At 39.4% G+C, this 27,925-nt stretch overlaps 3 protein-coding genes and 1 pseudogene across 5 annotated transcripts in view; 3 read left to right on the top strand and 1 right to left on the bottom strand.

Moving 5' to 3' along the window:
* LOC145494724 (uncharacterized) overlaps positions 1 to 4,879 on the bottom strand; it is an 18,497-nt gene extending 13,618 nt beyond the window's left edge. The window contains exon 1 of the mRNA XM_081474289.1: positions 4,536 to 4,879. Within this exon, the coding sequence (XP_081330415.1) occupies positions 4,536 to 4,841 (306 nt within the window). The 5' untranslated portion in view covers positions 4,842 to 4,879. The remainder of the gene's footprint in view (positions 1 to 4,535) is intronic.
* LOC145494808 (failed axon connections homolog) lies at positions 50 to 27,925 on the top strand. Of its 2 annotated transcripts, none has more exons than XR_014050297.1 (2): positions 50 to 3,159; positions 27,087 to 27,133. XR_014050297.1 is itself a non-coding variant. In XM_081474382.1 (2 exons), exons 1-2 carry the CDS (start codon positions 25,013 to 25,015, stop codon positions 27,517 to 27,519), a joined length of 843 nt encoding a protein of 280 aa, XP_081330508.1. In that variant the 3' UTR covers positions 27,520 to 27,925. The 2 variants fall into 2 exon arrangements, 1 of the variants encoding a protein (XP_081330508.1); XM_081474382.1 differs by lacking the exon at positions 50 to 3,159 and adding an exon at positions 25,013 to 25,422 and having other exon boundaries at positions 27,087 to 27,925.
* LOC145494807 (failed axon connections homolog) lies at positions 8,945 to 14,484 on the top strand (annotated as a pseudogene). The gene is made up of 2 exons (XR_014050296.1): positions 8,945 to 10,344; positions 11,438 to 14,484. The product of XR_014050296.1 is annotated as a failed axon connections homolog (transcript).
* Positions 14,511 to 20,042, top strand: LOC145494809 (failed axon connections homolog). Its single transcript, XM_081474383.1, has 2 exons — positions 14,511 to 17,145; positions 18,884 to 20,042. Exons 1-2 carry the CDS (start codon positions 16,736 to 16,738, stop codon positions 19,311 to 19,313), a joined length of 840 nt encoding a protein of 279 aa, XP_081330509.1. The 5' UTR covers positions 14,511 to 16,735; the 3' UTR covers positions 19,314 to 20,042.

Below are 27,925 nucleotides of genomic sequence, written 5' to 3'. Positions count from 1 at the left end.
ATTCTCTAAGAGAACCGCTATCGGCCAGCCGATAGCGGCTATAACAGCCCGCTTCCCGGCTATAACAGCCTTACGAAAATTAAATTCCAACAGTATAAAAATATACGTTTCAGTGACGATTTTATTTCGTCACCAACATTTGTAATTGATGATATATTGGCCAAGTGTAAAAACGAACAACAGTTACAGAACTGTTCCGGTTTTGATATATGTCAAAAGTGTCATACACCAAACTTGAAAATTTCATTTTAGTCTCATCATACAAACAAAAAATCTTATTACTTTGACTTTTTACAAAACAGGCTCTTAATTTTGAAACGTATATTTCTATACTGTTGAAATTTAATTGCGTTACAAAATTTGACACGTGTTGTACCGGCTGAGATAAAGTAACTGTCAAGTTTGTCGCGCGCTCAGATGACATTTAATTTATGCGCTACAGAAGTGAGGGATGCATGTGAGAGTGATATCGTAATTTTCTTGGGAAAATCAAATTCTTGTAGCACGTGGTGAATAAATTTGCGAGTCACGCACAGTGGACCTTCGCGCCTTTATATGATAAGTACAGTAAAGCAAAGTAATCAGGTCACCTCATCATAATTTGCTCATATGCATTTGAAAAATAGAATATTGGTGACGACAAATTATACTAAAATCGTCACTAAAAGGTATATTTCTATACTGTTGGAATTTCATTGCGTTACACAATTTGACACGTTGTACCGACTGAGACAAAGCAACTGTCAAGTTTGCCGCGCGCTCAGATGACATTTTAATTTATGCCCTACAAAAACGAAAGCAATTTAGCCTAGTGTATAGTCTTTCCTGAAGAAAAAAAGGTTTTAGACCGCTGGGTCTTCGTTTTAGACCGCTGGGTCTTTGTTTTAGACCAGTGGGTCTTCGTTTTAGACCGGTGGGTCTTCGTTTTAGACCAGTGGGTCTTCGTTTTAGACCAGTGGGTCTTCGTTTTAGACCACAGGGTCTTAGGTCTTCGGTCTTCGTTTTTGGGTCTTGGTTTTCGACACATCCCGATTCTCGGGCGGTTAAGATAAACTTTGGAACCTTGGGAGAAAGCAAATGGGAAGAAGAGTTATCGACGGCTGCCATGAGGCAATTTTGACGAGATTAGACCATTTTTGTGGAATTTACGGAGCTTTGAGTGCGTGCCGTCGGGCCAGTGGGTCGCCCGCCTTTCGTTTCTCTTTAGGGGAAGCAAACCGCCAGAAAGTAAAACTCGCCTAAATGACTCTAAACCACCTCCAGGAACCCAGAGACATCAAAATAACGCAATGCAAACACAAGGTAAGCCATTTTACTCAAATTATTTTCTACACGTAGCATTTAGAGTAATTTTCGAAGCATTCTCATACATTATCTTGTGAACGGCTAAAATTGTAACGCAATCGCCAACAGTATAATGTCACGTATTAATCGTATTCAACGTCTGGGCCGCCTGTGGTTTCAGCGAAGCGTCCGAAATTTTCGTCCAAAATCTGTCTGAAATGAGACAACAGTGCACGAAAATTAAACATCGAAATAAAACGTCCGGAATTTTAATCAGCGTCCGAAGTTTTTCTAAGTAGTGTGAGTTGTGTAACCGCCGTGAATATTGCTATGTTGGCTCAACGTCTGATTTCTCCTAGAGGTGTCTATGTTAGCGCTAACAAAAGGTTTCACTGCCTCTAGAAACGAGTTGGATTTTGATGAACCTCGATCTTTCAATATAGGTATGAGAAAATTAACCATATTATATCGGTAAATATCTTGTCCATCTTTGAATGGCTAATCCACGGGAGAGCTTTTAATTCATATATGATTTGGCTGTTGTGGTGACTTCAGTTGTTATTACTCGATGTTTCCCAAGTGCAATTTTCGTTGTTTTGTGGTGTCCTTTCACGGCAGTCTTGAAACGTTCGCAGAAAAAATAATCAGTTGCAATTAATATCTAGGCATTCAAGTTTGGCAAAAAAGTCACATGTATGGAGATTTGTTCGTTCGTAGTTTGAATGTCACAAAGGACTTCACATGTGCCTGAAACAAAGATGGAGCGCTAGCGCTCAGTATATAAACAAACCAAGAGGGAAAGGTCTCCTGAGATGTTTAAGCAATGGGCTAAATATACCTGTAAGCTTCCTTGTGTTTGTTTGTTTTGTTTGGCGTTGCAGGTAATCGGGCCGATTAAACAATTTTGGAAAATATCCAGTTAAACGATCCTATCTTAAAGGTCAAAGTTTGGGCTCTCAACATTTAGACAAGTGGCACGCGAGTTTTAAAGGAATAGTATTTAAGTTATATTGTAATTAATAGCCTCTTAAACAGTGCGATTAAAATAGCATTGGGTATTTGACGACCTTCTCGAATGTTTATTACGCAAACCGAATCTATTCTTAAATAGGGCATTGATATTTGGAAGAGCTTTAAGATAAGGTTGAACTAGAGTAAGGGTAGTCGCACCCTTCACCCACATTTTTGTGTCGTGCGTCTCCCACGACGTTTTAATCAGTGTAAACTGACACAGTGCTGACACAGGCGGAACGGCCTGAGGGAACAACGATTTGTTGTATTGGGGTAGTTGTTTCGTCTACCGACGCTTATATCTCTTAGTGACACGCGTCCATTTATTTGCAAATCAGTAAGTCTGGCCCTGTTAATTCCGGAAACGATAAACTGTTTCTTTCGATGACCCCTGACAGTATCAAAGCCGGAGCGTAAAGCAAAAGATATCAGAACGCCATCTTGGCTGAAGGGGAAGTATTTGCCGAAATTTTCGTGGAGGTGGGCGACCAGTTGTCGTTGTTGTTGTTGTTCTTTTTTTCTAAGTTTTTGCCTTATTTCAGACCAAATTTTTTCGTTACCCTAATTCAGATTATACTCAAACAATGATCTTTAAATGAGGCATATGGGAAAAATAAATGACCCCAATGAAGCATTAAAGGCTTGCATCTGGGTAAATATGTGAAAAGAGAAGGGATTTAAAATTCCCTGGGTTTAACATAAAATTTTGGACTGTCTAAGTTAGGAAGGAGGATAAGAGAAAAATAACGTAAATGAACTAAATGCCATCAAATTCCTGTCCAAGGCCTGTTGTCTTCATCACTGTGGAACACTGAAGCATTGCTTTCGCGCAGGGATTTGAATAGCTACACAGTCGGAAAAAAGGTATGTTAATCTACTAAGCAGTGACAGACGGTCAAACCAACTGACAGACGATCGCATCACTTACAAGGAGAAACAAATTGTCAGATATATGCACGCAATGGAAGTAGGTCATAAAATTGATTGAATGAAGAACACATCATACTTTATTGTCGTCTTGTTCCAGAATACTAGATAAGAGTCAACGACGTTTAAAAATAATTATGACTCAGCTCAGTAAAGAAGTGGATTGGCAAAATAAGTCATAAACGTCACATTCTTTTTAATCACACTGTTTTGTTTGTTTGTTTGCTTGTGTTTGTTTTTCTGCCCTCAAGAATAGCGTTTAACGCTGATATCTCGTTTTGCAACTCAAGTAACTCAAGACTTGTTAGTTTTTCATTTTGCACAGTACTAACGTAACTGCGTGCAAACAAAATTAAGTACAAAGTAAAAACGGATCTCCGATCTGACAACGACAACATTCACTTCGTAAGGGTCTTTTTCCGGGGGAAGGGGGGTGGGGGGGGGTTCGGCTTTACGGTTGTTTTGGATATTTTTTTAGTTGCTTCTAGAATCTAGGGCGGCCCATGCTGAACTGTGTCAAGCTGCAAGTTATTCAAGTTACCAATAAGTTAAGGTTATTCAAGATAAAAATTAAAATAGGGTAAATTATGGTTTGATAAACTTAGTTCTAGCTACTTAATCATTTCCCTCATTTATTTTTGGTTGACCTTTTCGTTATCGCGAAGCACTAAAGTTGGATATGGACATGCGAAATGTAACTAAACAACGAAAGCTTGATGTGGAGGCATGGGGTCTGCAGACAATTATTTATGAGGTATTTCGGTAACTTCTGTCTTGAATTGCGGTATTGTGGAATATTTCAAACCTGCAAGAACTCATCCCTCAAGTTACAGACTGAAAGATGTTCATTCCATCACGTAATTTAACTGATGGGTAATTTGATCCAACAAATATTTGGGCGGTAAATAGTTCTATGGTCTAGTAAATTTACAATTAGGCTGTTTTAACAACCAGTCAGAGGTCGTGTAATTGTTTTCGCACACAGCTTCGTGTCGTCGTGTGAGTGTCTTCGCACGCGGCCTCGTGTCGTTTTGCCGGTTATGTAAGCTAATTATGATATGGCGGCATTTGCCGCTTTTTTTTTGGAGCGGCTCGGCCCCCGGTAATGCCCCCTTCTTTGATCACGAGAGCAACGGTAGTAAAATCTGCATTTTATCAACAATCTCGTCACATCCATTTGCTTGAGGAAAATAACATACCGGTGAACAAAATTCAGAGAAACGTATATTTATCTATTGGCGTTCCAAGCAGAAACGGCCGTCCACAATTATTCGTAGAACGTACTGTATTTGTTAATAAGGAAAAAAACTTACATTTCGATGACCACAGGCCCTGCTGCATGTGCTGCACATGGATGGTGTGCCGACAGCTCTCTTAACAACTGCTTCCTTCTTTCGAGATCCACTTTGACGCGAATGTAAAGGTGTTGGATCAACATGTACTCGATTGGCGAGCCGTTGCTGATGACTTGTAGACAGTAAATCTTGTTCAACGGCTGTTAAACGTGAATCTAACCGATGTAAAGAATAGCACATAAAACCAAGTGAACTCAATGTCAAAATTAAATTGAATGAAAGGCCGAAGAGGAGGACGTTGGTGTTATTGCTTTTGCTCTCCATGTTCGCCGATCTGCTTGTAGCTCGCGCAACTAATTTGTTGTCGTATTTGGCACGAGCCGAGCCGGTTATAGTGTCTGTTGGTATTTCCGTTTTATGTTCGCTGTAACAAGAAGACGGATCAGATTCCCAGATAAATTGAACGGTGGCGGCCAGATGTCTAATTAGACGAAGACAATGTGACACTTCGTGAACACCCCTTAATTTGTTTATTCGTTTGGTTGAAATATCCCACGTACACCGCTGCAGAACAGGGTAGGTTTGTGTTTACAGTGGGCGTGTGTTTATCAGTAAGTGAATAAGCGGCAATTTCCTGAGATGATCAACATCTTCATGTCATGATCTGTTTATAATAAATAAATCAGCGCTGATGGGTAGAGCAATTAAGAATATTAGTAACGGTCGGATAATATTTCCATACGTCTCAGCTCGTCCCTTGATGATGTTATTATATAATTTTTGTGATATTATTCTTTACTTTCAATCAAGGAGAACATCAGAGTTTGACGTTTCTTTTTTTCATCGTAATTTGCATCTTGTATCACGGGTAATAAATTGTGCTTTAGAAGCCAGCGTCCTGACTGATTTTGCAAAGCTGTCGGGAAAAAAAAAATACAATTTAAGGGCATAAGATTCTTGAAAAGAACAGAAAAACCGACGACTCGTTCCAAATGTTTACAAAGAACACTTATTGCGGATAAAGTGTTTCAGTAACGTACTACACAAGAAAAAGACTAAATACCACCCTTGATATGATTTAGCAGTTAATACATATAGCGCAATAATGTTATCAAGGGGTCTTTTCATTATTTCAAAAAAAAAAAAGTTATCCTGCTATCGGTCTCAATTCATTTATCGGAATAGTCAAGAAGACTTTAAGGCCATCGTTAACTGGCCACTGATAAACTCGTCTTGAAACGGGCGACACCGGAAACTGTGATGAAGACTGACGTCTCTCAGCATGCAGCAAACTCCAATCTAAGAGTTCCCAATATTGAAAAGAACGTCACGTGATCGCTTTTTTTTTTAAACCATCTGTTTTAATGTACGGGATTTCGGAGTCAGGACTTCTGCTCTGGCTCGGCGAAACACACGCTATATCTCAACGTAGCATATTGCAACCGACACGTGTTATCATTGCACAACACGTTGCACGCCGCTTAGCCACATTTTCCAAAAAACAAAGTGTTACGAAATCTCGGACGATTTTAGACATTTTTATAGTGTTGAAAGTTTTTTTTTTTTTTTTTTTTCCTTTTTCTAGATTTTGTAGGATATTGTACTCGTTCGGGCACATTTGTTATCGTGCATCACCGTTGCACTGGAGCATGCGGAAAACCTTCCCACAACGGGCAACCAAGCGTGCTACAACACGTTGAAATGTTGCGTGCGTTTGGCTAGATTCCCAACATCCCACAACCCGGTCAAACGATCTTTCAATTATGTTCCGTTGAACTTTTGGGTCAGTTTTGCTGGGCCTTTTTAATTCAATAGAGCCCGTGAAAATAGCAAATCTCATTTACTGAACTTGGACGGTATTAAAATTTTGCCCTTGGTGAAAAAGTATATCATGTAAGATAATGAATAGATGTTTTTGTTCGAGTAGAAGACATTACTGCTGAACTTTTACCTTTAATTATTTCAACTATCCTGAGAATTAGCCATACACTCGTTAGTTATAACTTACCAAAGCAGACGTGGGTTTTGTTGTCCCAAAAAGAGCAATAAAACCCCAAGCATCTTTGACACGAAAATATCATTTTCAAGTTTAAAAATAATCTATTTCTCGTACTAGGTCAGTTCGTTCCTTGATCCCAGAGAGATATTTTGCGTTCCTAACTTCCAGTGGTGCGTTTTCGCAATAGGTTGGGTCACGTCCATCAGCTCATGTACCCTCCGCTGTAGACATGACTCTTTAATGAGAAAACGTATTTGTTAACGAGATGATTTTGTATTATGTAAGCCTTCCCTCCAACCCCTTTTTATCATGAAATATAAAATGAATCTTATTTACATGAAGACACATATTTAACCAAACTTTTACAAACTTTATCAGGTCAGTCTCCATGTGCAAGGGCATAATGCATCACATCACAGCATGCATCACAGCAATTCGAAACGTGGTACACTCTTATTATAACACTGTTTTTCATAAGAATTCCGAGGCTGAATTTTGCGACATTTTCAGAAAATTTTAATAACAAACCTGAAGCTGAGATTTTGAAAAGAATATATTGTTTGTGTTAAAAATTTATAAAATACCAAGTGCAAAACTGTTAGCTAAACCGTATAAAATTCTTCCTTTCTCCAAACGGCAAAAGTAGCCAAAAAACATCAAAAACAGCACTAGCCGTATATTCGATACTAATCAATAAGATTTCTGCAAGAAGTTATGTGTGCCATATCACGCTTTACTGCCTGCAGGCCGGCTCCAAAATTACTTCAACGCCATCTATCACCGGATATTTTTATTGATACCCCAATACATTCTTAAAAGGAAACGTCATACGCCGTAATCTAGGAATGTTCACAAAAATATTTTCAGCCTAAAATGGGCAGAAACACAAGAATATTCAGCATGGGTCCGAAAAAAAATTCTTATATAAGAAAGAGTGTACCTAAATCAGATCCTGATGCAGCATACAAAGAAAACCTTCGCTTGCAAATGATCAAGTTCATTGCAATGACTATTCCTCTAGAGGTATTTAACTCTACTCAGTGTATAACGCTCGATCAGGTCATGATCAAAGCTCGACTTAGCAATTACTATGTGCTGGAGCACGGTAGACTTGCACATTTCGATTTAATTTTCTCTTTTTTAGTAATTGAAAGGAAAGAGTGAAAATCAATGAAGAGGGTAACATGGGGGTTTGCGGTGTTGCGGTGTTGCGGTGTTGCGGTGTTAATGGTAATGCGGTGATGCGGTAAAAAAGATCCCACCTTTCGGTGTTGCGGTGATCTCAAACTTTTTGGTGTGCGATGTTTGTGTTTTTCACGCTACGGTGTTCGGTGCAATTAAATTATTTGCGGTGCTGGGGTTTCTTGTTTGACCTTTCTCAGACCTGAATTTAGCCTGTTTCACTGTTTATTTTATTTCAGTTGTTTATTTATTTATTTTCCGGTGTTGCGGTGTTCAAAGCGCTTCCTTACCCCCCCTCAATGAAAGGAGATCAGGAAATCTCATTTTTGCTACCTATGTTTCCGTTCTTCCCTTTCTTCGTTTTGCAGAACATAAAACAACAGGAAGATACATGAATATCTTCCCTCCTTTCACTCCGCAGCAGTTTTGCCTTAAGCTACCGCTATTGTAAAAGGGTCGAGTTTATAGCCTGATATCACGATTAATAGTCACACTCGGTAGTGTGATCAAAGAACGCATACGGCCAGACTAGCCATGATGGATGGAGTCCGGTCGTTGTGGGATTTCCTGTTAAAAAAGTCTGATCTAGTACATTGGTGAAACTAGCAAAGCAATGCTTAAGAGGACAACGAGCCACTTGGTTAGCCCTAATCGATACCACTGCCGCTTTAAAGCAAGCGCCCGAAAACAACAGCAGTTTACTCAACAAAGTGCACCGCAACAGCGCGCGCAAAATGACGCGTACTGTCCAATTACAAGCATGACGCGTACACTGTCCAATTAATGCTCAAATCGGGCCGCTGATAGCCAATCACGTTCGAGAATTTTGTTATAGTTTTGACTAATTATTAAAATTTCAGTTAATCATAACGGCTAAAAATTTAGCCATTAGCCGTGAAAGGGACAAAAATTTAACCGTTTGGCGTAATCGCCAGTACTCCATTGAAACCTTTTTTACAGGTTCTTTTGGTAGCAGTGTATTGGTCTGGCAGCCTCCAAACACTAGCTACTGGGCCTTCAGGAAGTGAGTGGAGCCTCGGAGAGCCCCTCGTTCATAGATGGCAATTTAAGGCATGGAATTCAAACTCCTTTTGTCTTGTTCAAGACTGAAAGCAATTGAAATAGCAAAGTTGAGCCGAAAATATCACCTTGTAGATTTTGTAGCCCTTGCGTGAAAAAAACAACAAATTAAAAATATCCAACCAGAAAACCACTGCCTTTGTAGGGAGAGAGAAGGGGGGGGGGGGGGAGGGAGAGGAGCTATGAGAACCCTAAAAATACTGAAAAAAGAATGAATGTGATCATGCCGACCGAGGCCGAGAAACAAACAAATTAAATGATGTGACTATTTTTGTTTTGTTTTGTTTTTTATTGTGGTTTTTATGTTTTTTGTTTTTTGTTTGTTTGTTTGTTTATTTGTTTGCATTTTTTTATTTTTTTTATTTTTATCTCTGAGTTACACTGCTGTACCGTAAAGCGAATGGAGTCCAAATAATATAAATTGTTTAAGCAAGCAACCGGAACGATGATTCTGCTTGTATACCTTGGATCAATGCTGATGTAATCGGCTTCACGTGTAAAATGAAGAATACAAAAGCAGAAACCGACACAACGTAGGATGATTTTTTAAATTAAAAAGCATGCAATTAATCCCCATCGAAAAACTCTTTTTCAACCGAGACTCTATCCGTAAGGCCAGGGAAGCTTTTTTTCATTCAAAAAGGCAGAACAATTCATCCTGATGGTCTGAGCATCCGCGAAAAACATATTAATTTTTTCCTTTTATTATGTTATTTTATTATTTTATTTTATCGTATGCTTATCTTTAATTTACACTGTCAATTAGTTTTACGTATTTCAGGTATATCGAAAATATGCGACATAAAAACACGTCCCAATGGAAAATTCTCATTGTAACTGAAGCTGAGGCTGGTTTGGCCAGCCGAAACGTAGTACACCTTCAAAAAATCATCCTACGTTGTGTCGGTTTCTGCTTTTGTATAGTCCAAATACAAATTATTCTCAAAATTAAGCGAGCAGCATGCCCAAGTTAAACTGTGCCCTTTTTTGGCTGTTCCGCTGTCCGTTTATTGTCCATGCTGTGTCCGTTCCAGATTTTACTGAGCTCCCTAACGATGCGTGACGCAGCAAATGTAAATGCACTCTATGCCTTTGCGTGACACATCACGATGACTACTGACTCGTATCAGTGTGTTTTACGGCAGTACAACCATGCAGATATCTGCATATGCTGGCATTACTGTGGTTGCATTTTTTGCCATTTATCTTCTGGGAAAGAAATTAAGAAGAAAAAAGAACAACAAATCCGCGATGCCTGCTACAGTCGTGTTGCACCAGTTCTTTCCCTCGGAATTATCGGTTAACGGTTCTCCGCCTTGTCTCAAGTTCAACGGAAACGTTCCTTCGTATGACAAAGATTCCGTTTGTAAATGATTACGGTTTCAACTTTTCCAAGAAAGGAAAAGTACCTTGGATCGAGTTGAATGGTCAAGAAGTTTCCGATTCGAATTTCTGCATTCAGTTTCTGACGAAAGAATTCCAAGTGGATATCGATTCTCATTTGAGTGCCACAGAGAAAGCCATTGCTCACAGTGTCCGCACCATGCTGGAGGAAAACACTTACTGGTAAGTATGTGGTGTTCAATTTGAGATTCCGTTTATTGTTGGAGGTACCCTTCAAGGATGGGGTCAGGGCATATCCTCGTTAGTAAATGTTGAAAACCGATAACGCTCAGATTTAGCAGATACTGAAAGGCAAGCATTTGGAAAACACAATAATGCAAGTATTGCAGGTTTTAGCATCACTCATTCGACGCCGCGTAGTCTTAAATACACATAATACGGTACAACCTTCCAACCTTCTTTTACGGCTCCGTGTTACATGGCTGAAAGTGACATTGGAGGAGGGCTACCTTTCCTTTCCGATACTATTACATAATCACTCCAAAGAAGCAATGAATAATTAATTTTACACGCTATTTGATTTGCAAAATGTTAATGAGTGTATGCCTTTCAGCGCCAGTCATAGCCTGCAATGCAGACGTATTTTGGCGAGCGAGCGCACGCATTTTGATAAGATGAGCGCCATCTCGCAAGAGACGAAAAGGGGCCCTAATTAGTAGAGTTGGGGCTAAAAGAGAGACAACAATACCGATAACTCGCGAACACACGGAAAACGCCTGCACTGCAGGTTCGGCAGTCACGGCTCGCTATTTCTAAACGATTTATTTTCCATTGTTAAACAGAGAGTAAAGCGTGGCAATACAATCCCTAGCTTACTAATTAGAATAGATCCGCAGTGTGTACCTGTGTGGGGATATGTTTACATTTGAGAGTTGTTTGCAAATTTCACTATATTTGAGAGTTTAAAGGCTACAATTGAGAGGGCAATCATTAGAAAGATAAAGGCATGAAAATTAATATATAATAATGAATAAGGTAATATAGATATCTTGCTCTATGATATTGCACTGGCGATTCGGCATACATTTTAAGTGACCGCAGAGGACGTTGTTTACAGAATGATGTACCTCGCACATGTAGTATCAAGATGGTTTTGTGGAATGACTGAGTCTGTGACATTAAATATAAAATCAGCAACTGCATGACCATGAGATATAACTCACCAGTTAGTCCCAATAGACACCTGAATTCCACTTATCTGCTAAGACCAATGAACTTACATTAACTGTCTTTCTTTTTCGTTGTTCGTTGACAGGGCCATTGCTTATTATCGTTATTTATCTGATAATGCCGGATCCGTGAGAGAATCATTCTTCGGTCATCTTTCCCTGCCAATCAGATATCTGCTATTTTACTGGCTGCAAAGAAAGTTCAGAAGAGACCTCTGGTCACATGGTATTGGTCGTCACTCCGAACAAGACCTGTATGGAATAGCTGAGAGGGATTTGCTTGCTGTGTCAGCAATTCTAGGCCAGAAGAAATTCTTGTTTGGACACAAACCTTGCCTGGCTGACGCTGCAGTATTCTCCTTCATCGCTACATCCACTTGGGAGTTACCCAGAAGTCCTTTTGCTGAACTTACCAAGTCCAAGGCTACGAATCTTGAGGAGCATGCGCAGAGAATGAAGGAGATGTATTATCCAGACTGGGATGAAATCATTTCAAAGAAGAAGCACAAATCTGATTGAGATGACATACCCTGTGTTTTCTGCGGTTTCCCGCTTTCGATATAGACCAGGTATCTTAAAGGAGTTACTACACCTTTTGCTATTCACTTACAGAAAATATCCATTCATTTGAGTCCACATTTGTTTCATTATGGTCAATATACTCTCATTAACACCAATATGACCTTCATTTGCGCGTAAGGAACGTTCAAGAATAACACTTGATTATTTATTAACAATCAAAATCATCAAAAGATAAACAATACCTTCCTTTGACATTCAGTGGCTGTAAATGTATTCTCATTTTTGTCGAAATAAAATTCGTTGTCACGAAACGACAATCATTTACACTTTTGGACATTCCTTTTTCAGCAAAAGACTTTCAATAACAGAATTTGCATGAGCACTCACAATCAATTTTGGACTCAAATGAATGGATATTTTCTGTAAATGAACAGCAAAAGGTGTATTAGGTCACGCCTTGCGCATCTTGAAACGTTTAGCCTAAAATTTTTCATGTTCGCCGTTTACAATCTGTGTTAATCTTCTCCATCCTGTACCATCCTTGTTCCTTTATCGGTTTATCAGTATCTCGTAAGTGCTTTTCTATCCTTAGTAAACCATTATTTTCAAGTTTACTTCAATTTAAAGGTAATTTTGTGCATGGCCAAAATAACCCCAAATATTGTGACTGAACTCCTTTAAATATCACATTAGTACTAGCTTTAATATATTGCTCGTTTCCGGTTTCGTATTGCAGCTCACATTTTAAGTATGGTCTTTCTAAATCTATTTCTGTTTCTATTTCCATTCCATTTTCTCAAGTTCTTAGTAATTTTTTGAGTAGCCAGCAATTGTAAAAAATATTCTCTTCCACGTTCATGTAAATATCTTGTTTAGAGAAAACTTACGTTGTAACGAGTCGAAAGGGGGGAATGTCGTCTTATATAACTAACGTATGCTAGCCACCGTGGCTATATCTTTTGATTGAATGACTCCTCAGAGATGAAGACATTACGACTTTAGTAGTTTTGGCTCGTGTAGTCTTTTGCGACTTTCGTAGTAGTTTATTTTATTGTATTCTATTGTTATTTTTTGGAAACTGAGAGATGCCCAGTAAAGATGTAGAGACAGTCAGACACTCCCGGCTCTTGCTGTCCTCGCTATTTATCACCCGCCATAGCATATTTTTCTACTCTGATATATCTTTTATAGTTCATTACAGCAGAAAGTCCAACAAATAAAAATTGCGAATTGTCTCTAAGGAAAAAAGAAAGAATAAAGAAACAGCTGTTGACAGACCATCGTTTAGAATATCTTTATGTTTGTCCAAATTCAGAAGTGAACAGGTGGCGTTTACTAAACATATTCATTCACCGAAAAAACTGTCGATGTAGCGGATGTCACGTCATTGATGTTCTCTTGCTATGAAAATAACTACTTCCAAAGGTGGATTAAATTGCGTGGTGGAAGTGTATACCAGTTAAAATGACTAAACAAGGATAGTTTCTTGATTCTATTTTCCACTTTAGCGCAAGCGCAAATCAAACCCGGAGCCATACGTTTTGGGTTCCAATAGCCCTTTTCACGGTTAATTTTGCTCATTTGCATGACAATAAAATCTAGCATGTATGTGAAGCAATTTCGGGCTATTTTGTAGTCTTCGCCCGAAATTGCCTCGCATCCGCATTGGATTACATTGTAATGCAAGTGAGAAAAATTAACCGTGAAAAGGGCTATTGTTTATTTTGTCAAGTGCGTTGCGAGTTCAATCACCGTTGATCCAAAACGCGCGAGCACTAGTAGCGAGAATGACGTGAGTGGCAATGCATGTCTGACGTCATCTACATCTACATCTACATCTACATTTATTAAGTTGATAAAATCCTGGAAGACATCACGTCACATCACTACTGTCATTGAGCCCCTCTGTCCCATTTTTCGACGTAACTGCTCGAACTAAATCAAACGTTCGATTGATCGAACTTAATCGAATGATTAGGCTCCATGGAGCTCGGCAATCAGACACAGTCAAACTCTCACTAGAAATATAATGGAGTAATATTAATCGAACGCAATGGAACTTTGACTGAGTTCGAATAAGTTCGATGGTCGAATCTGAAGTACATTCGATTAAAAATGGGAGTTATAATGTTTTTCTGAATTTTTTGTTTTTCTAGGCTGTCTTACGAAGAACATTATGGGTGGGGTCAGCTCTCGTAAGGTCTCCGGCATCATGAATGGCTGGACACCCTTTGAGAGTACAATAGAGCAGACAACAGAAACAATGTCCCTAGCCCCAGAACAATAACAGCTGCTGACAATGAAAAGAATTACAAACTTTCGAGAGCCCAAGGGAGAAGGGAGGGGGGGGGGCTCCCAAAAAAAAGGACCGAGGTGCTCGTCATACCTTTTAGGGGTTGAAAAAGCGGTTTTGATACTTCCTTGGGTGCTTAGCCTCATTAAGGTCCACAGCGGGAGCTTTTACAGTACCCTTTAGGACGTTGAGCTGAGAAAATATGACAGGAGATAATGTGTTATGGATGATTTGTATCTTTTAGGAGAGAATAAATTTTCAAGCCACCCTCAAGAAACAGGATCTTGGTACCTCTTAGCGGTTCCCCCTCCCCCCCCCCCTCCCGGGACGAGAGCTGCTACACTTTTGAACATTATACTATTGAACCAGCCTCGATTCAGTTCATTGCATCGCTCTTAGCTTCTTGTTACCTAATTTCTATTGTTCGTTTCATTCCATTCTTTGTTGTTCTTACTTGCTAAAGACTTTTCAGAAATCTTGTCTACTTCGAGTAATGCTTTCAACATTCGAAGAAGTTCAATTGCTTTCGATATAGTTCACAATGGAGCCCTCACACATTTTTTGGTTCGACTTAGCTCGATTGCCAAACATAATCGAACCAAGTAGTTCGATAAGTTCGATTGAGTTTGATTTAGGTCGATTACCGAACAGTTCGTGCGGGGAGTTACGTCGGGCGTTCTGTAAACGAGACCGAGGAAATATGTAATCTATTTAACAGTGAAGTGAGATAGTAGTATAAGTCAACATAATTAACAGGCGAGTGCAATTGAAACCTGGTTAAATAAGATCGGTTTTGAACTAGCTCCAAGGGAATTGAAAACAAGAGATGGCTCATCTGGCGCCGGTACGTGACAGATGCTTGAGACCCTTCCCAAGTATCAGTTCCGGTTACGCCTTAGCTTATCATGTGTAATCCCGCATAAACTTTAAACAACCGACACTGATGATCAGTTTGACTAATTACTTTAATATGAGTACCTGAAGGGTGGAAATTTAACCAGATAAGAAGTTTAACCTGTATGACCGATTTTGAGGGCAGTTAGCCAAGTCCTATTCCACCCTCCGAGGTCCACTCACACGAGCACGTTTCAATTCGAGATTTCCTCTCGTTTACCATACTCTCTCTAAGCCCCTGGTAAAGGACGGAATAGAGAGGTAGAATAATTGAGATCAGACGACGACTGAAATATCTTATGAGAGTTTAACAATACTACAGTACCCTAGACGTTTTCTCCTTTTGGAAAGTGTTCTTTTAATTTCGTGATTTCGGAACCCAGATGGTCCGCCGGTGTCAGTTTAACAATTCGCCAATTCAATTGTGGTCATCAATTAAAGAGAGTCTAACATATTCTTGTCATGGGAGGTTTTGTAAATATTTTTTAATTTGCATAGTTAGCCTCACTGAACAGGTTTAGCATTGAGAGACCTAACGGATCTAACCCCAAAAGTAAGCTTTGCTGGAGTCTTGCATAAACATCGCATGAGCCCTACGAGAAGTCAGGCTTGAGGCTTGTGCCATGTCTTTGTTACGCTATGCCAGCTAAATGTTGGTTCTCAAGTAGTCCTAGCTGTACAGTACAGTCATCGTAACTTGAAACGCAACAATTTAGAAAATAATTATACCCATTTTTTTCTTTTGTATACCTGACAAGACTTTGGTTGGGTCTTTTCCAAGTTTCAGATAGATTTGTCTGAAAAACCTGTAAAAATAGATTTGTCTGCAAAATGGAGAAACTGCATATTGCCAGACTCGAAAATAAATCTTTTTAAAGAAATATGAATCGTTCTGTCTCTTTCCTGCTTTCTTGCGCTAGTAGATTGATGACTTGCAGTACGATTTGACTACTTTGCCTTCGCAATTTTCGAGCCTTTCGCACTGCTGGAGCCAAAAACTCTAACGCTTACAAAAAAAAAAAAAAAAAAAAAAAAAAAAAACCCACCGGCTTCGTAGACTTCAGCATGTCTGCGCTGATCTTGGCCGCGGTCAAAAGCAAAATCTTGGCTTTAATTTGCACATTTTAAGTCTCTAACATTCTGTTACTGTAAAACCCATACATCTGCAAGATTCAGCTGAGAGAAGAATCAATTTTACATTTTAGTATTGCTGAAAAGCTCTCACTATGAAAAGCCTGTTGAACACTTGCCTTAATGCCTCCCTCTTCTTTGCATAACTAATCAACTAGTAGTTCAGGGATGACAAGGCACATTCACCCGTAATAAAATGTGACTATTGCATCGTCTAGAAGTTACGATCATAGCAGTATTTCTAAAATTCAAATTGACCGATTTCTTGTGGAAACGCCTGTCTACCTTAAGAACTCATGTAACAAACTTTAGTTATAGGAAGGATACCCCCTGCCTCGGCTTGGCCTTTAGAGTCTATATATCTAGAATACTCTTCACTTTATTCTACAAAATGTGGTCATGGTTGCTTAATTTTTGTGAAAGCTCCATTGATATGCAAATTCGATAAGGATTTGATTTGATTTGTTGCGTGACAAAGAAGTGCAAAGTCATGCGATCCAAAACGCACGGGAATTCACTCTTTACAGTTGCGACGAGTTAAACCATGGTGTCTATTCTATACGCTGGCATCGCTTCCACAGCATTTGTTGTCATTTATCTCCTTGTGAAGATGTTTAAAAAAGAGCAAAAAACCAAGAAGCCGAGGCCTGGTACGGTCATTTTACATCAGTTCCCTCCAACCAATTTGGTAGCGAGTCCTAGCCCTCCATGTTTAAAATTGGAAACCTTCCTTCGCATGACAAGGATTCAGTACGAAAATGAATATGGTTTGAAGTTTTCTAAGAAGGGGAAAATACCTTGGATCGAGTTTAACGGCCAAGAAATTGCTGATTCCAATTTCTGTATTCAGTTTCTGAAGAGAGAGTTCAAAGTAGATATTGATTCTCATTTGACCAACACAGAAAAGGCCATTGCTCACAGTATTCGCACCATGTTGGAAGAGAACACTTACTGGTGAGTTACACAATCGTATGTTCCGATGAAGAGATTATTATTACTATTTTTTGTCTGTGTGTTTGGGTACTTGCTGTGTTAGTGTAGGTTCCATGAAACGTTCTTCTCGTGACCGTTACGTTTAATTATTACAGCGAGAATTCTAAAACAAGCGTATCAACATATCCAATCCCAATCACTGTCAATTAATCGGGTCACGTGTCCACTTGGAGTCACCTCACAACGTGACTAGGGTTAGATAAATTACGCTCGAAAATTTGAGTATTCTGGTTTTGAGCGTCACTCCTAAACTCATAGCATTATGCTCGAAATTATGCTCGTGCCCTAGCATTATGCTCAAGGATGCGGGGTGAATTTTGCGGAAATAAAAAAAGACAAAATAGGTGCTAACATATCTAATATTTAATGTCGTTCTTTTAAATAACAACGACGCCTTTGAAATAGAATGCTCTATTACGGAGCAACAAGAGCTAAATGTCAGCAGTCTCTTCAGTTCGGTTCATGACAAGTGAAAACTGCCTGGGGAGCCAGGCATAAAGTAGGGTAGCCAGGCCTTCAACAAAGCAGCATAAAGCAGCCACAAAGCCCACAACTGACAGTTTTTAAACACATTATTTTGATCTTTTTATTAGCAGGATAATTTTATCAACTTTTATGCTCCTAAACATGACTATTATGCTGGCGTTAAGCTCGATGCTTGCACCATGGTGTTATGATCGAAAATACGCCGCCATAGTTTATCTAACCCTAAACTTGACCAGTTCCCACTTAGCTTAATAGCTCAGTTGGAACAGCACTGAACTGGCATCGCTGAGGTCATGGATTCGAATCCCTTTCAAGCCTGAATATTTTTATGTCTTTATGAAGGACAAGAACCTGCATTTTCTCAGTTTCTAATAGTAACTGACATATAAAGAGATAAATTAAATATGCTGAATTGTGTTGAATAAAGCGGTTTTCATTTGAGTGTCGAAAATAATTAGATAATTACTTTAGTTTTGGTTTTGGTTTTACTACGGTTTGAGATTGGCTGAGAAGTCTACTTGGTAAGTAATTGGTTTGGTTTTGGTTTTACGACACTCAATTGAAAACCGCTCTATATTAACGTAATCTAAAAACTGCATAAGGGCCAAGAGTCCATCAGACTCACATGTTTGTCCAGGTATGTCGCTATTAAACGATCAATTGGATTAATTAATGGAGCATACTCTTGCGTAGAAAGAGGCGCTTTGAAAATATAACACAACATTCCCGGCCGGGAACATATAATGACCTCGGGCCTGTTTACAAGGAGAGAGGGTTACCCTAGCAAGCGGGTGACCCTAGCACTCACTCACTCGTCGTGTTTACAAGGCAGTTAGGCAGCTTTGGTTACCCGGGTAGGCGGGTTACCCTGTCTGCGTGCTAGGGTTACCCTGGCGGGTGGGTTAACTTTTTTCCCTTGTAAACACTCCAGGTATGGTTAACTCGCCTACTCAGGTTTACTTTCTACTTGTTTCCAGACTCTGAGTGTAACCGCGCATTAAGATGTCCCGGGTTTTAGGGTTACCCTACCAGTGAAATTTTGCTTGTAAACCCCGGCTATCTTTTGCCTTCCAGCTAGGGTTAACCCGCTCGCTAGGGTAACACTCCCTCCTTGGAAGCAGGCCCTTAGACCGCTCGATACTTACCATTAGGCATCATATTTCTGATAGGACAAATGAGATAATTTAATTTCTGTCTCCTTGATCCTCTATAGGACAATTGTATACTACCGCTGGTGCACTGACTACGCCGAGCACTTGCGAAAGGTTTTCTTTGGTCATCTTGTCCTGCCTCTCAGACTTCTCGCATGCTACAAGGTAGATAGAAAGGTCAGAAGGGATCTGTGGTCGCACGGCATTGGTCGTCACTCGGAGCAAGATTTGTACGGAATAGCTGAGAGGGATTTGCTTGCTGTGTCAGCAATTTTAGGCCAGAAGAAATTTCTGTTTGGTGAAAAACCTTGCCTGGCTGACGTTGCCGTATTTGCGTTCATCACCTCCTCTGTTTTGGACTGTCCGCAAAGTCCTTTCGCTGAACTGACCAAGTCTAAAATGAAGAATCTTGAGGAGCATGCCCAGCGGATGCAGGAGATGTATTATCCGGACTGGGATGAAATCATTTTGAAAAAACATAAATCTGACTAAGTTAAGGACGATGTTATCTGCTTTCTCGGATTCTTTGCGACACATCCATTTATTCATTCAGGCATTATAAAACGTGATGAGCATTTTATTGTTACTGTCGAACCTTCCGTAAGCGACCACCCAAAATGTCAAGCCTAGGTTGTTGCTTACGGAAAGTGATCACTTACGAGAGCTTAGATCATATTGGGTCAAAAGTTTGCCTCATTAGCATGAGGTAACTGTTGAGACCTATCTATGTTTTAAATGTTTTATTCATGTGAAAAGTCGATTTTGAGAAAAACAATCTGGTGCTTCCGATTGAGAAATTTTCGTCTCTTGTACTATCCAACGAATGCGATAATGCCCAACACCTTATTATGCAATTCTCGCTCTATTATCTGTCCATTGACTTACGGGGGGTTAAGAACAAAAGAAAATTTCAAATTTTTAGCTCTGACAGTGGTCGCAGTCACTTGCGAGAGGTGGTCAATTACAAGAGGTTCCAAATATAGTGATTTGACTTGGAAAAGTTTGGTTACTTAATTGGAAAACTGGTCGCTGAGGAGGGGTGGTCGCTTACCGGCGAGGAGGTGGTCGCAACCCGAGGTTCCACTGTATTAGCAAATGGCTTGCATTTTGGGTTTCATTTCAGGCTCGCAATAGCTTTTTTTTTTTTTTTTTCTTTGTACTTATTTCGATAGCAAATAAGGCCCCGTCCACCCTGCGCCGGAGATTTTTTGAAAACGGAGGTTTCACTCTAAAAACACATCAAATGTTTTCTACAGTGCGCCAGAGGAATTTCAAAACGCAAAAATCACCGGTCAATTTAAATTCGTTTGAGTTTGAGGAAAACTCGGACAGGGAGATCACATGAGTATCGTGACACCATCGTTTTCGAAAAGCTCCGTTTTCTTGACGTTAATTTATTAACTTGGGATCGCACTGTACGCTCTATAAATTTACTACGGGATTTTTCCCTCAGACTACAGCCAACTAACCACAACCTTTTCTATTTGTAGTCATCATTGAGGGGAATTTATTAGACGTAATGCACGAAAAAGTTCCCGACAGGAACATTTCCAGAGGCGGAAGGTTGAATCGCTCTGTATAGGACAGTCTAGTAGTTGGGTTTTAACCCAAAAGCTACCTTTGACGTCATCACTTTGTGTGACATATTCCTTAGGGATTAACTGATATTAGATATATATATTTATCTCTTGCCTTTTCTGTGGTCAGTTCTGCAGTAAATATAAATGGGTTAAAACCCAACAGCTTGGCAGTCGGGCAGAACGGGCCGCAGATGGGTTCATGACAAGAATTTCTCGCCTATTTACGGCCAAATAAATCTTTCTCCTTGAACTTAAAAGTCTTAAAACCACTGATTCATGCACATGTATGGATTCTGTATAGTAAGGACAGTAACACGCAAGTTTTGCAGATGGCCAATTTCAATTGACTTTGGACTAATCAGCTTGTAGATGTACAGTCTGTAAGAAACTCTTGACTCCCGCTTATGTAGCAACTTATATTAAACAATAAGCGCGGACACGTTGTACTTACCTTGTTAAACAGAGGCGCAATACGAGTGACCGGAAATACGTGTTTACGAGTTACTTTGAAAAACAAATAAAGTCACCGCAAATGAGATCCAATGTTCCTGTTGTAGTCACGGCGCCTCTAATTTGTTGTGCCTTCGCGTCTTTTTGTCCATTGTTTTCCGTTTTTCAATTATTCCGCGTGTATTTCTTATTCTAATTAGTTTCGTCAGTTATTTTCGTTTACTACGTAACGTTTCACATTTTCGTGTACATTTTTTCATCCGTTGTTTCTATTGCTTGGTGTAGCTTCTTCTACAGTTGGTTTTTTAGTTGTCGTTTTCATTATGTTTTAGTCGTCGTAGTCGCCACACAAATCTTGTAAGTTTCGTTATTTTTTCGTCATTTTTGCTTACTTTATTTGTATTTCGTTTTGCTTTCCTGCTCTGTATATTCAGCTTGTTTATGTGGTTTTGTTTTCAGCGAATCGCTAGCTAGTAAAAGTGCGAATCTCTTAGATGTGTGGATTTGGATTACACCTGTAATAAAGTTTTGTCACGGACAGAAACAGGCAAGCTGCATCGAAAGGGGGATAATGCTATAACATTGTATTTTTAGCTCCAAAATATTACATTAGCCACGACATCAGATGCAATCGGATTGACGTTCTCTTCATGAACACATAACCTGATCCCTGTATGTAAACATTCATCAAGATTTGTTATGACATTTTATTGCGTGCAAGCGTAGCATCCGCATTTTAGAATTACTAAAAAAGGACGCATTTTAAGGCTGTTTGTTCGAATGACTTTTCCAGTCGTACTTGTATATGCGAAATAAGGAAGAACTCTGAAAAGGAACTGCTTTAAAGTGCGTTTAAGCGAGACTGTATAGTGGTGCGTTTTCGCAATAGGCTGGGTCACGTCCATCAGCTCATGTACCCTCCGCTGTAGACATGACTCTTTAATGAGAAAACGTATTTGTTAACGGAATGATTTTGTATTATGTAAGCCTCCCCTCCGACCTCTTTTTATCATAAAATATAAAATGAATGTTATTTACACGAAGACACATATTTAACCAAACTTTTACAAACTTCAGTATCAGGTCAGTCTCCATGTGCAAGGGCATAATGCATCACATCACAGCATGCATCACAGCAATTCGAAACGTGGTACACTCTCATTATAACACTGTTTTTCATAAGAATTCCGAGGCTGAAATTTGCGACATTTTAAGAAAATTCTAATAATAACCCTGAGGCTGAGATTTTGAAAAGAATATATTTTTTTGTGTTGAAAATTTATAAAATACTAAGTGTAAAACTGTTAGCTAAACCGTATAAAATTCTTCCTGTCTCTAAACGGCAAAACTAGCCAAAGAACATCAAAAACAGCACTAGCCGTATATTCGATGCTAATCAATAAGATTTCTGCAAGAAGTAATGTGTGCCATATCAGGCTTTACTACCTGCAGGCCGGCTCCAAAATTACTTCAACGCCATCTATCACCGGATATTTTTATTGATACCCCAATACATTCTTAAAAGGAAACGTCATACGCCGTAATCTAGGAATGTTCACAAAAATATTTTCAGCCTAAAATGGGCAGAAACACAAGAATATTCAGCATGGGTCCGAAAAAAACTCTTATATAAGAAAGAGTGTACCTAAATCAGATCCTGATGCAGCATACAAAGAAAACCTTCGCTTGCAAATGATCAAGTTCATAGCAATGACTATTCCTCTAGTCGTATCTAACTCTACTCAGTGTATAACGCTCGATCAGGTCATGATCAAAGCTCGACTTAGCAATTACTATGTGCTGGAGCACGGGAGACTTGCACATTTCGATTTAATTTTCTTTTTTTTAGTAATTGAAAGGAAAGAGTGAAAATCAATGAAGAGGGTGACATGGGGCTTTGCGGTGTTGCGGTGTTGCGGTGTTGCGGTGTTGCGGTGTTGCGGTGTTGCGGTGTTAATGGTAATGCGGTGATGCGGTAAATAAAATCCCACCTTTCGGTGTTGCGGTGATCTCAAACTTTTTGGTGTGCGATGTTTGTGTTTTTCACGCTACGGTGTTCGGTGCAATTAAATTATTTGCGGTGCTGGGGTTTCTTGTTTGACCTTTCTCAGACCTAAATTTAGCGTGTTTTACTGTTTATTTTATTTCATTCATTTATTTATTTATTTATTTATTTATTTATTTTCCGGTGTTGCGGTGTTCAAAGCGCTTCCTTACCCCCCCCCCCCTCAATGAAAGGAGATCTCATTTTTGCTACCTTTGTTTCCGTTCTTCCCTTCCTTCGTTTTGCAGAACATAAAACAACAGGAAGATGCATGAATATCTTCCCTCCTTTCTCTCCGCAGCAGTTTTGCCTTAAGCTACCGCTATTGTAAAAGGGTCGAGTTTATAGCCTGATATCACGATTAATAGTCACACTCGGTAGTGTGATCAAAGAACGCATACGGCCAGACTAGCCATGATGGATGGCATCCGGTCGTTGTGGGATTTCCTGTTAAAAAAGTCTGATCTAGTACATTGATGAAACTAGCAAAGCAATGCTTAAGAGGACAACGAGCCATTTGGTTAGCCCTAATCGATACCATTGCCGCTTTAAAGCAAGCGCCCGAAAACAACGGCAGTTAACTCAACAAAGTGCACCGCAACAGCGCGCGCAAAATGACGCGTACTGTGCCATTACAAGCGTGACGCGTACACTGTCCAATTAATGCTCAAATCGGGCCGCTGATAGCCAATCACGTTCGAGAATTTTGTTATAGTTTTGATTAATTATTAAAATTTCAGTTAATCATAACAGCGAAAAATTTAGCCATTAGCCGTGAAAGGGACAAAAATTTAACCGTTTGGCGTAATCGCCAGTACTCCATTGAAACCTTTTTTACAGGTTCTTTTGGTAGCAGTGTATTGGTCTGGCAGCCTCCAAAGACTAGCAACTGGGCCTTCAGGAAGTGAGTGGAGCCTCGGAGAGCCCCTCGTTCATAGATGGCAATTTAAGGCATGGAATTCAAACTCCTTTTGTCTTGTTCAAGACTGAAAGCAATTGAAATAGCAAAGTTGAGCCGAAAATATCAACTTGTAGATTTTGTAGCCCTTGCGTGAAAAAAACATCAAATTAAAAATATGCAACCAGAAAACCACTGCCTTTGTAGGGAGAGGGAGGGGGGGGAGGGGGGAGGGAAGGGGCTATGGAAACCCTAAAAATACTGAAAAAAGAATGAATGTGATCATGCCGACCGAGGCCGAGAAACAAACAAATTAAATGATGTGACTATTTTTGTTTTGTTTTGTTTTTTGTTGTGGTTTTTATGTTTTTTATTTTTTGTTTGTTTGTTTGTTTGTTTGTTTATTTGTTTGCATTTTTTAGTTTTTTTATTTTTATGTCTGAGTTACACTGCTGTATCGTAAAGCGAATGGAGTCCAAATAATATAAATTGTTTAAGCAAGCAGCCGGAACGATGATTCTGCTTGTATACCTTGGATCAATGGTAATGTAATCGACTTCACGTGTAAAATGAAGAATACAAAAGCAGAAACCGACACAACGTAGGATGATTTTTTAAATTAAAAAGCATGCAATTAATCCCCATCGAAAAACTCTTTTTCAACCGAGACTCTATCCGTAAGGCCAGGGAAGCTTTTTTTCATTCAAAAAGGCAGAACAATTGATCCCGATGGTCTGAACATCCGCGAAGAAACATATTAATTGTTTCCTTTTATTATGTTATTTTATTATTTTATTTTATCGTATGCTTATCTTTAATTTACACTGTCAATTAGTTTTACGTATTTCAGGTATATCGAAAATATGCGACATAAAAACACGTCCCAATGTAAAATTCTCATTGTACCTGAAGAAGACTGGTTTGGCCAGCCGAAACGTAGTACACCTTCAAAAAAATCATCCTACGTTGTGTCGGTTTCTGCTTTTGTATAGTCCAAATACAAATTATTCTCAAAATTAAGCGAGCAGCATGCCCAAGTTAAACTGTGCCCTTTTTGGTTGTTCCGCTGTCCGCTTATTGTCCATGCTGTGTCCGTTCCAGATTTTACTGAGCTCCCTAACGATGCGTGACGCAGCAAATGTAAATGCACTCTATCCCTTTGCGTGACACATCATGATGACTACTGACTCGTATCAGTGTGTTTTACGGTAGTACAACCATGCAGATATCTGCATATGCTGGCATTACTGTGGTTGTACTTTTTGCCATTTATCTTCTGGGAAAGAAATTAAGAAGAAAAAAGAACAACAAATCCGCGAAGCCTGGTACAGTCGTGTTGCACCAGTTCTTTCCCTCGGAATTATCGGTTAACGGTTCTCCGCCTTGTCTCAAGTTGGAAACGTTCCTTCGTATGGCAAAGATTCCGTTTGTAAATGATTACGGTTTCAACTTTTCCAAGAAAGGAAAAGTACCTTGGATCGAGTTGAATGGTCAAGAAGTTTCCGATTCGAATTTCTGCATTCAGTTTCTGACGAAAGAATTCCAAGTGGATATCGATTCTCATTTGAGTGCCACAGAGAAAGCCATTGCTCACAGTATCCGCACCATGCTGGAGGAAAACACTTATTGGTAAGTATGTGGTGTTCAATTTGAGATTCCGTTTATTGTCGGAGGTACCCTTCAAGGATGGGGTCAGGGCATATCCTCGTTAGTAAATGTTGAAAGCCGACAACGCTCAGATTTAGCAGATACTGAAAGGCAAGCATTTGGAAAACACAATAACGCCAGTATTGCAGGTTTTAGCATCACTCATTCGACGCCGCGTAGTTTTAAATACACATAATACGGTACAACCTTCCAACCTTCTTTTACGGCTCCGTGTTACATGGCTGAAAGTGACATTGGAGGAAGGCTACCTTTCCTTTCCGATACTATTACATAATCACTCCAAAGAAGCAATGAATAATTAATTTTACACGCTATTTGATTTGCAAAATGTTAATGAGTGTATGCCTTTCAGCGCCAGTCATAGCCTGCAATGCAGGCGTATTTTGGCGAGCGAGCGCACGCATTTTGATAAGATGAGCGCCATCTCGCAAGAGACGAAAAGGGGCCCTAATTAGTAGAGGTGAGGCTAAAAGAGAGACAACAATACCGATAACTCGCGAACACACGGATAACGCCTGCACTGCAGGCTACGCCAGTCACGGCTCGCTATTTCTAAACGATTTATTTTCCATTGTTCAACAGTGAGTAAAGCGTGACAATACAATCCCTAGCTTACTAATTAGAATAGATCCGCAGTGTGTACCTGTGTGGGGATATGTTTACTTTTATTCCATTCGGTTAGAGTGTTGTTTGCAAATTTCACTATATTTGAGAGTTTAAAGGCTACAATTGAGAGGGCAATCATTAGAAAGATAAAGGTATGAAAATTAATATATAATAATGAATAAGGTAATATAGATATCTTGCTTGATGATATTGCATTGGCGATTCGGCATAAATTTTAAGCGACCGCAGAGGACGTTGTTTACAGAATGATGTACCTTGCACATGTAGTATCAAGATGGTTTTGTGGAATGACCGAGTCTGTTACATTATATATAAAATCAGCTACTGCATGACCATGAAATATAACTCACCAGTTAGTCCCAATAGACACCTGAATTCCACTAAGATTCTAATAAGTTTTTGCCATGATTGTAAAGAAATATTGACATGTTGAGTAACAATAACCAATTAAGATTTATAATTATGGTATGTCGAAATATTCTCTCATTTTGATCGGCTCTTACTTATGATCAATTGGAGAACAGACGCATGGATGACGTCATTAATATATATGTTTTATCAAAAGGATACTTGTCGCGTGAAAATATTATAATATTAAAATAGGGATGCTTATTGGAAAGGGGGCGCTTATTCATAAACGCATTTAGGGGGAGGGGGGCGCTTATTCGGAAAGGGGACGCTTATTTGAATGGGAAAGCTTATTGAAATAGGGGCGCCTATTAATAAAAACACATTTGAACAGGGATGCTTTTTGGAGAGGTGGCGCTTATGAAAGGAGGACGCTAAATCGAATCATTATGGCATTATATAAAACAAGTAGATTCTAATGTTGCCGTGCGTCTGTTCAGTAATAGATCACAGAAGACGTCAAAATGTCGAGTAAGAACATCGTACTTTCCCTCCCTTATTGTCAAACGAGCTCCGTGAAGAATGCCTCCAAACTGCTAAGACCAATGAACTTACATTAGCTGTCTTTCTTTTTCGTTGTTCGTTGACAGGGCCATTGCTTACTACCGTTATTTATCTGATAATGCCGGATCCGTGCGAGAATCATTCTTCGGTCATCTTTCCCTGCCAATCAGATATCTGCTATTTTACTGGCTGCAAAGAAAGTTCAGAAGAGACCTCTGGTCACATGGTATTGGTCGTCACTCCGAACAAGACCTGTATGGAATAGCTGAGAGGGATTTGCTTGCTCTGTCAGCAATTCTAGGCCAGAAGAAATTCTTGTTTGGAGACAAACCTTGCCTGGCTGACGCTGCAGTATTCTCCTTCATCGCTACATCCACTTGGGAGTTACCCAGAAGTCCTTTTACTGAACTTACCAAGTCCAAGGCTAGGAATCTTGAGGAGCATGCGCAGAGAATGAAGGAGATGTATTATCCAGACTGGGATGAAATCATTTCAAAGAAGAAGCACAAATCTGATTGAGATGACATACCCTGTGTTTTCTCCGGTTTCCCTGCAACAGCTTCTTTCGATATAGACCAGGTATCTTAAAGGAGTTACTACACCTTTTGCTATTTATTTACAGAAAATATCCATTCATGTGAGTCCACATTTGTTTCATTATGGTCAATATACTCTCATTAACACCAATATGACCTTCATTTGCGCGTAAGGAACGTTCAAGAATAACACTTGATTATGTATTAACAATCAAAATCATCAAAAGATAAACAATACCTTCCTTTGACATTCATTGGCTGTAAATGTATTCTCATTTTTGTCGAAATAAAATTCGTTGTCACGAAACGACAATCATTTACACTTTTGGACATTCCTTTTTCAGCAAAAGACTTTCAATAACAGAATTTGCATGAGCACTCACAATCAA

Source organism: Orbicella franksi, chromosome 8 (assembly GCF_964199315.1).
Source record: "Orbicella franksi chromosome 8, jaOrbFran1.1, whole genome shotgun sequence".
Classification (NCBI taxonomy): domain Eukaryota; kingdom Metazoa; phylum Cnidaria; class Anthozoa; order Scleractinia; family Merulinidae; genus Orbicella; species Orbicella franksi.
The sequence above is the reverse complement of the archived record's forward strand: the minus strand, read 5'-3'. Positions and strand labels throughout refer to the sequence as shown.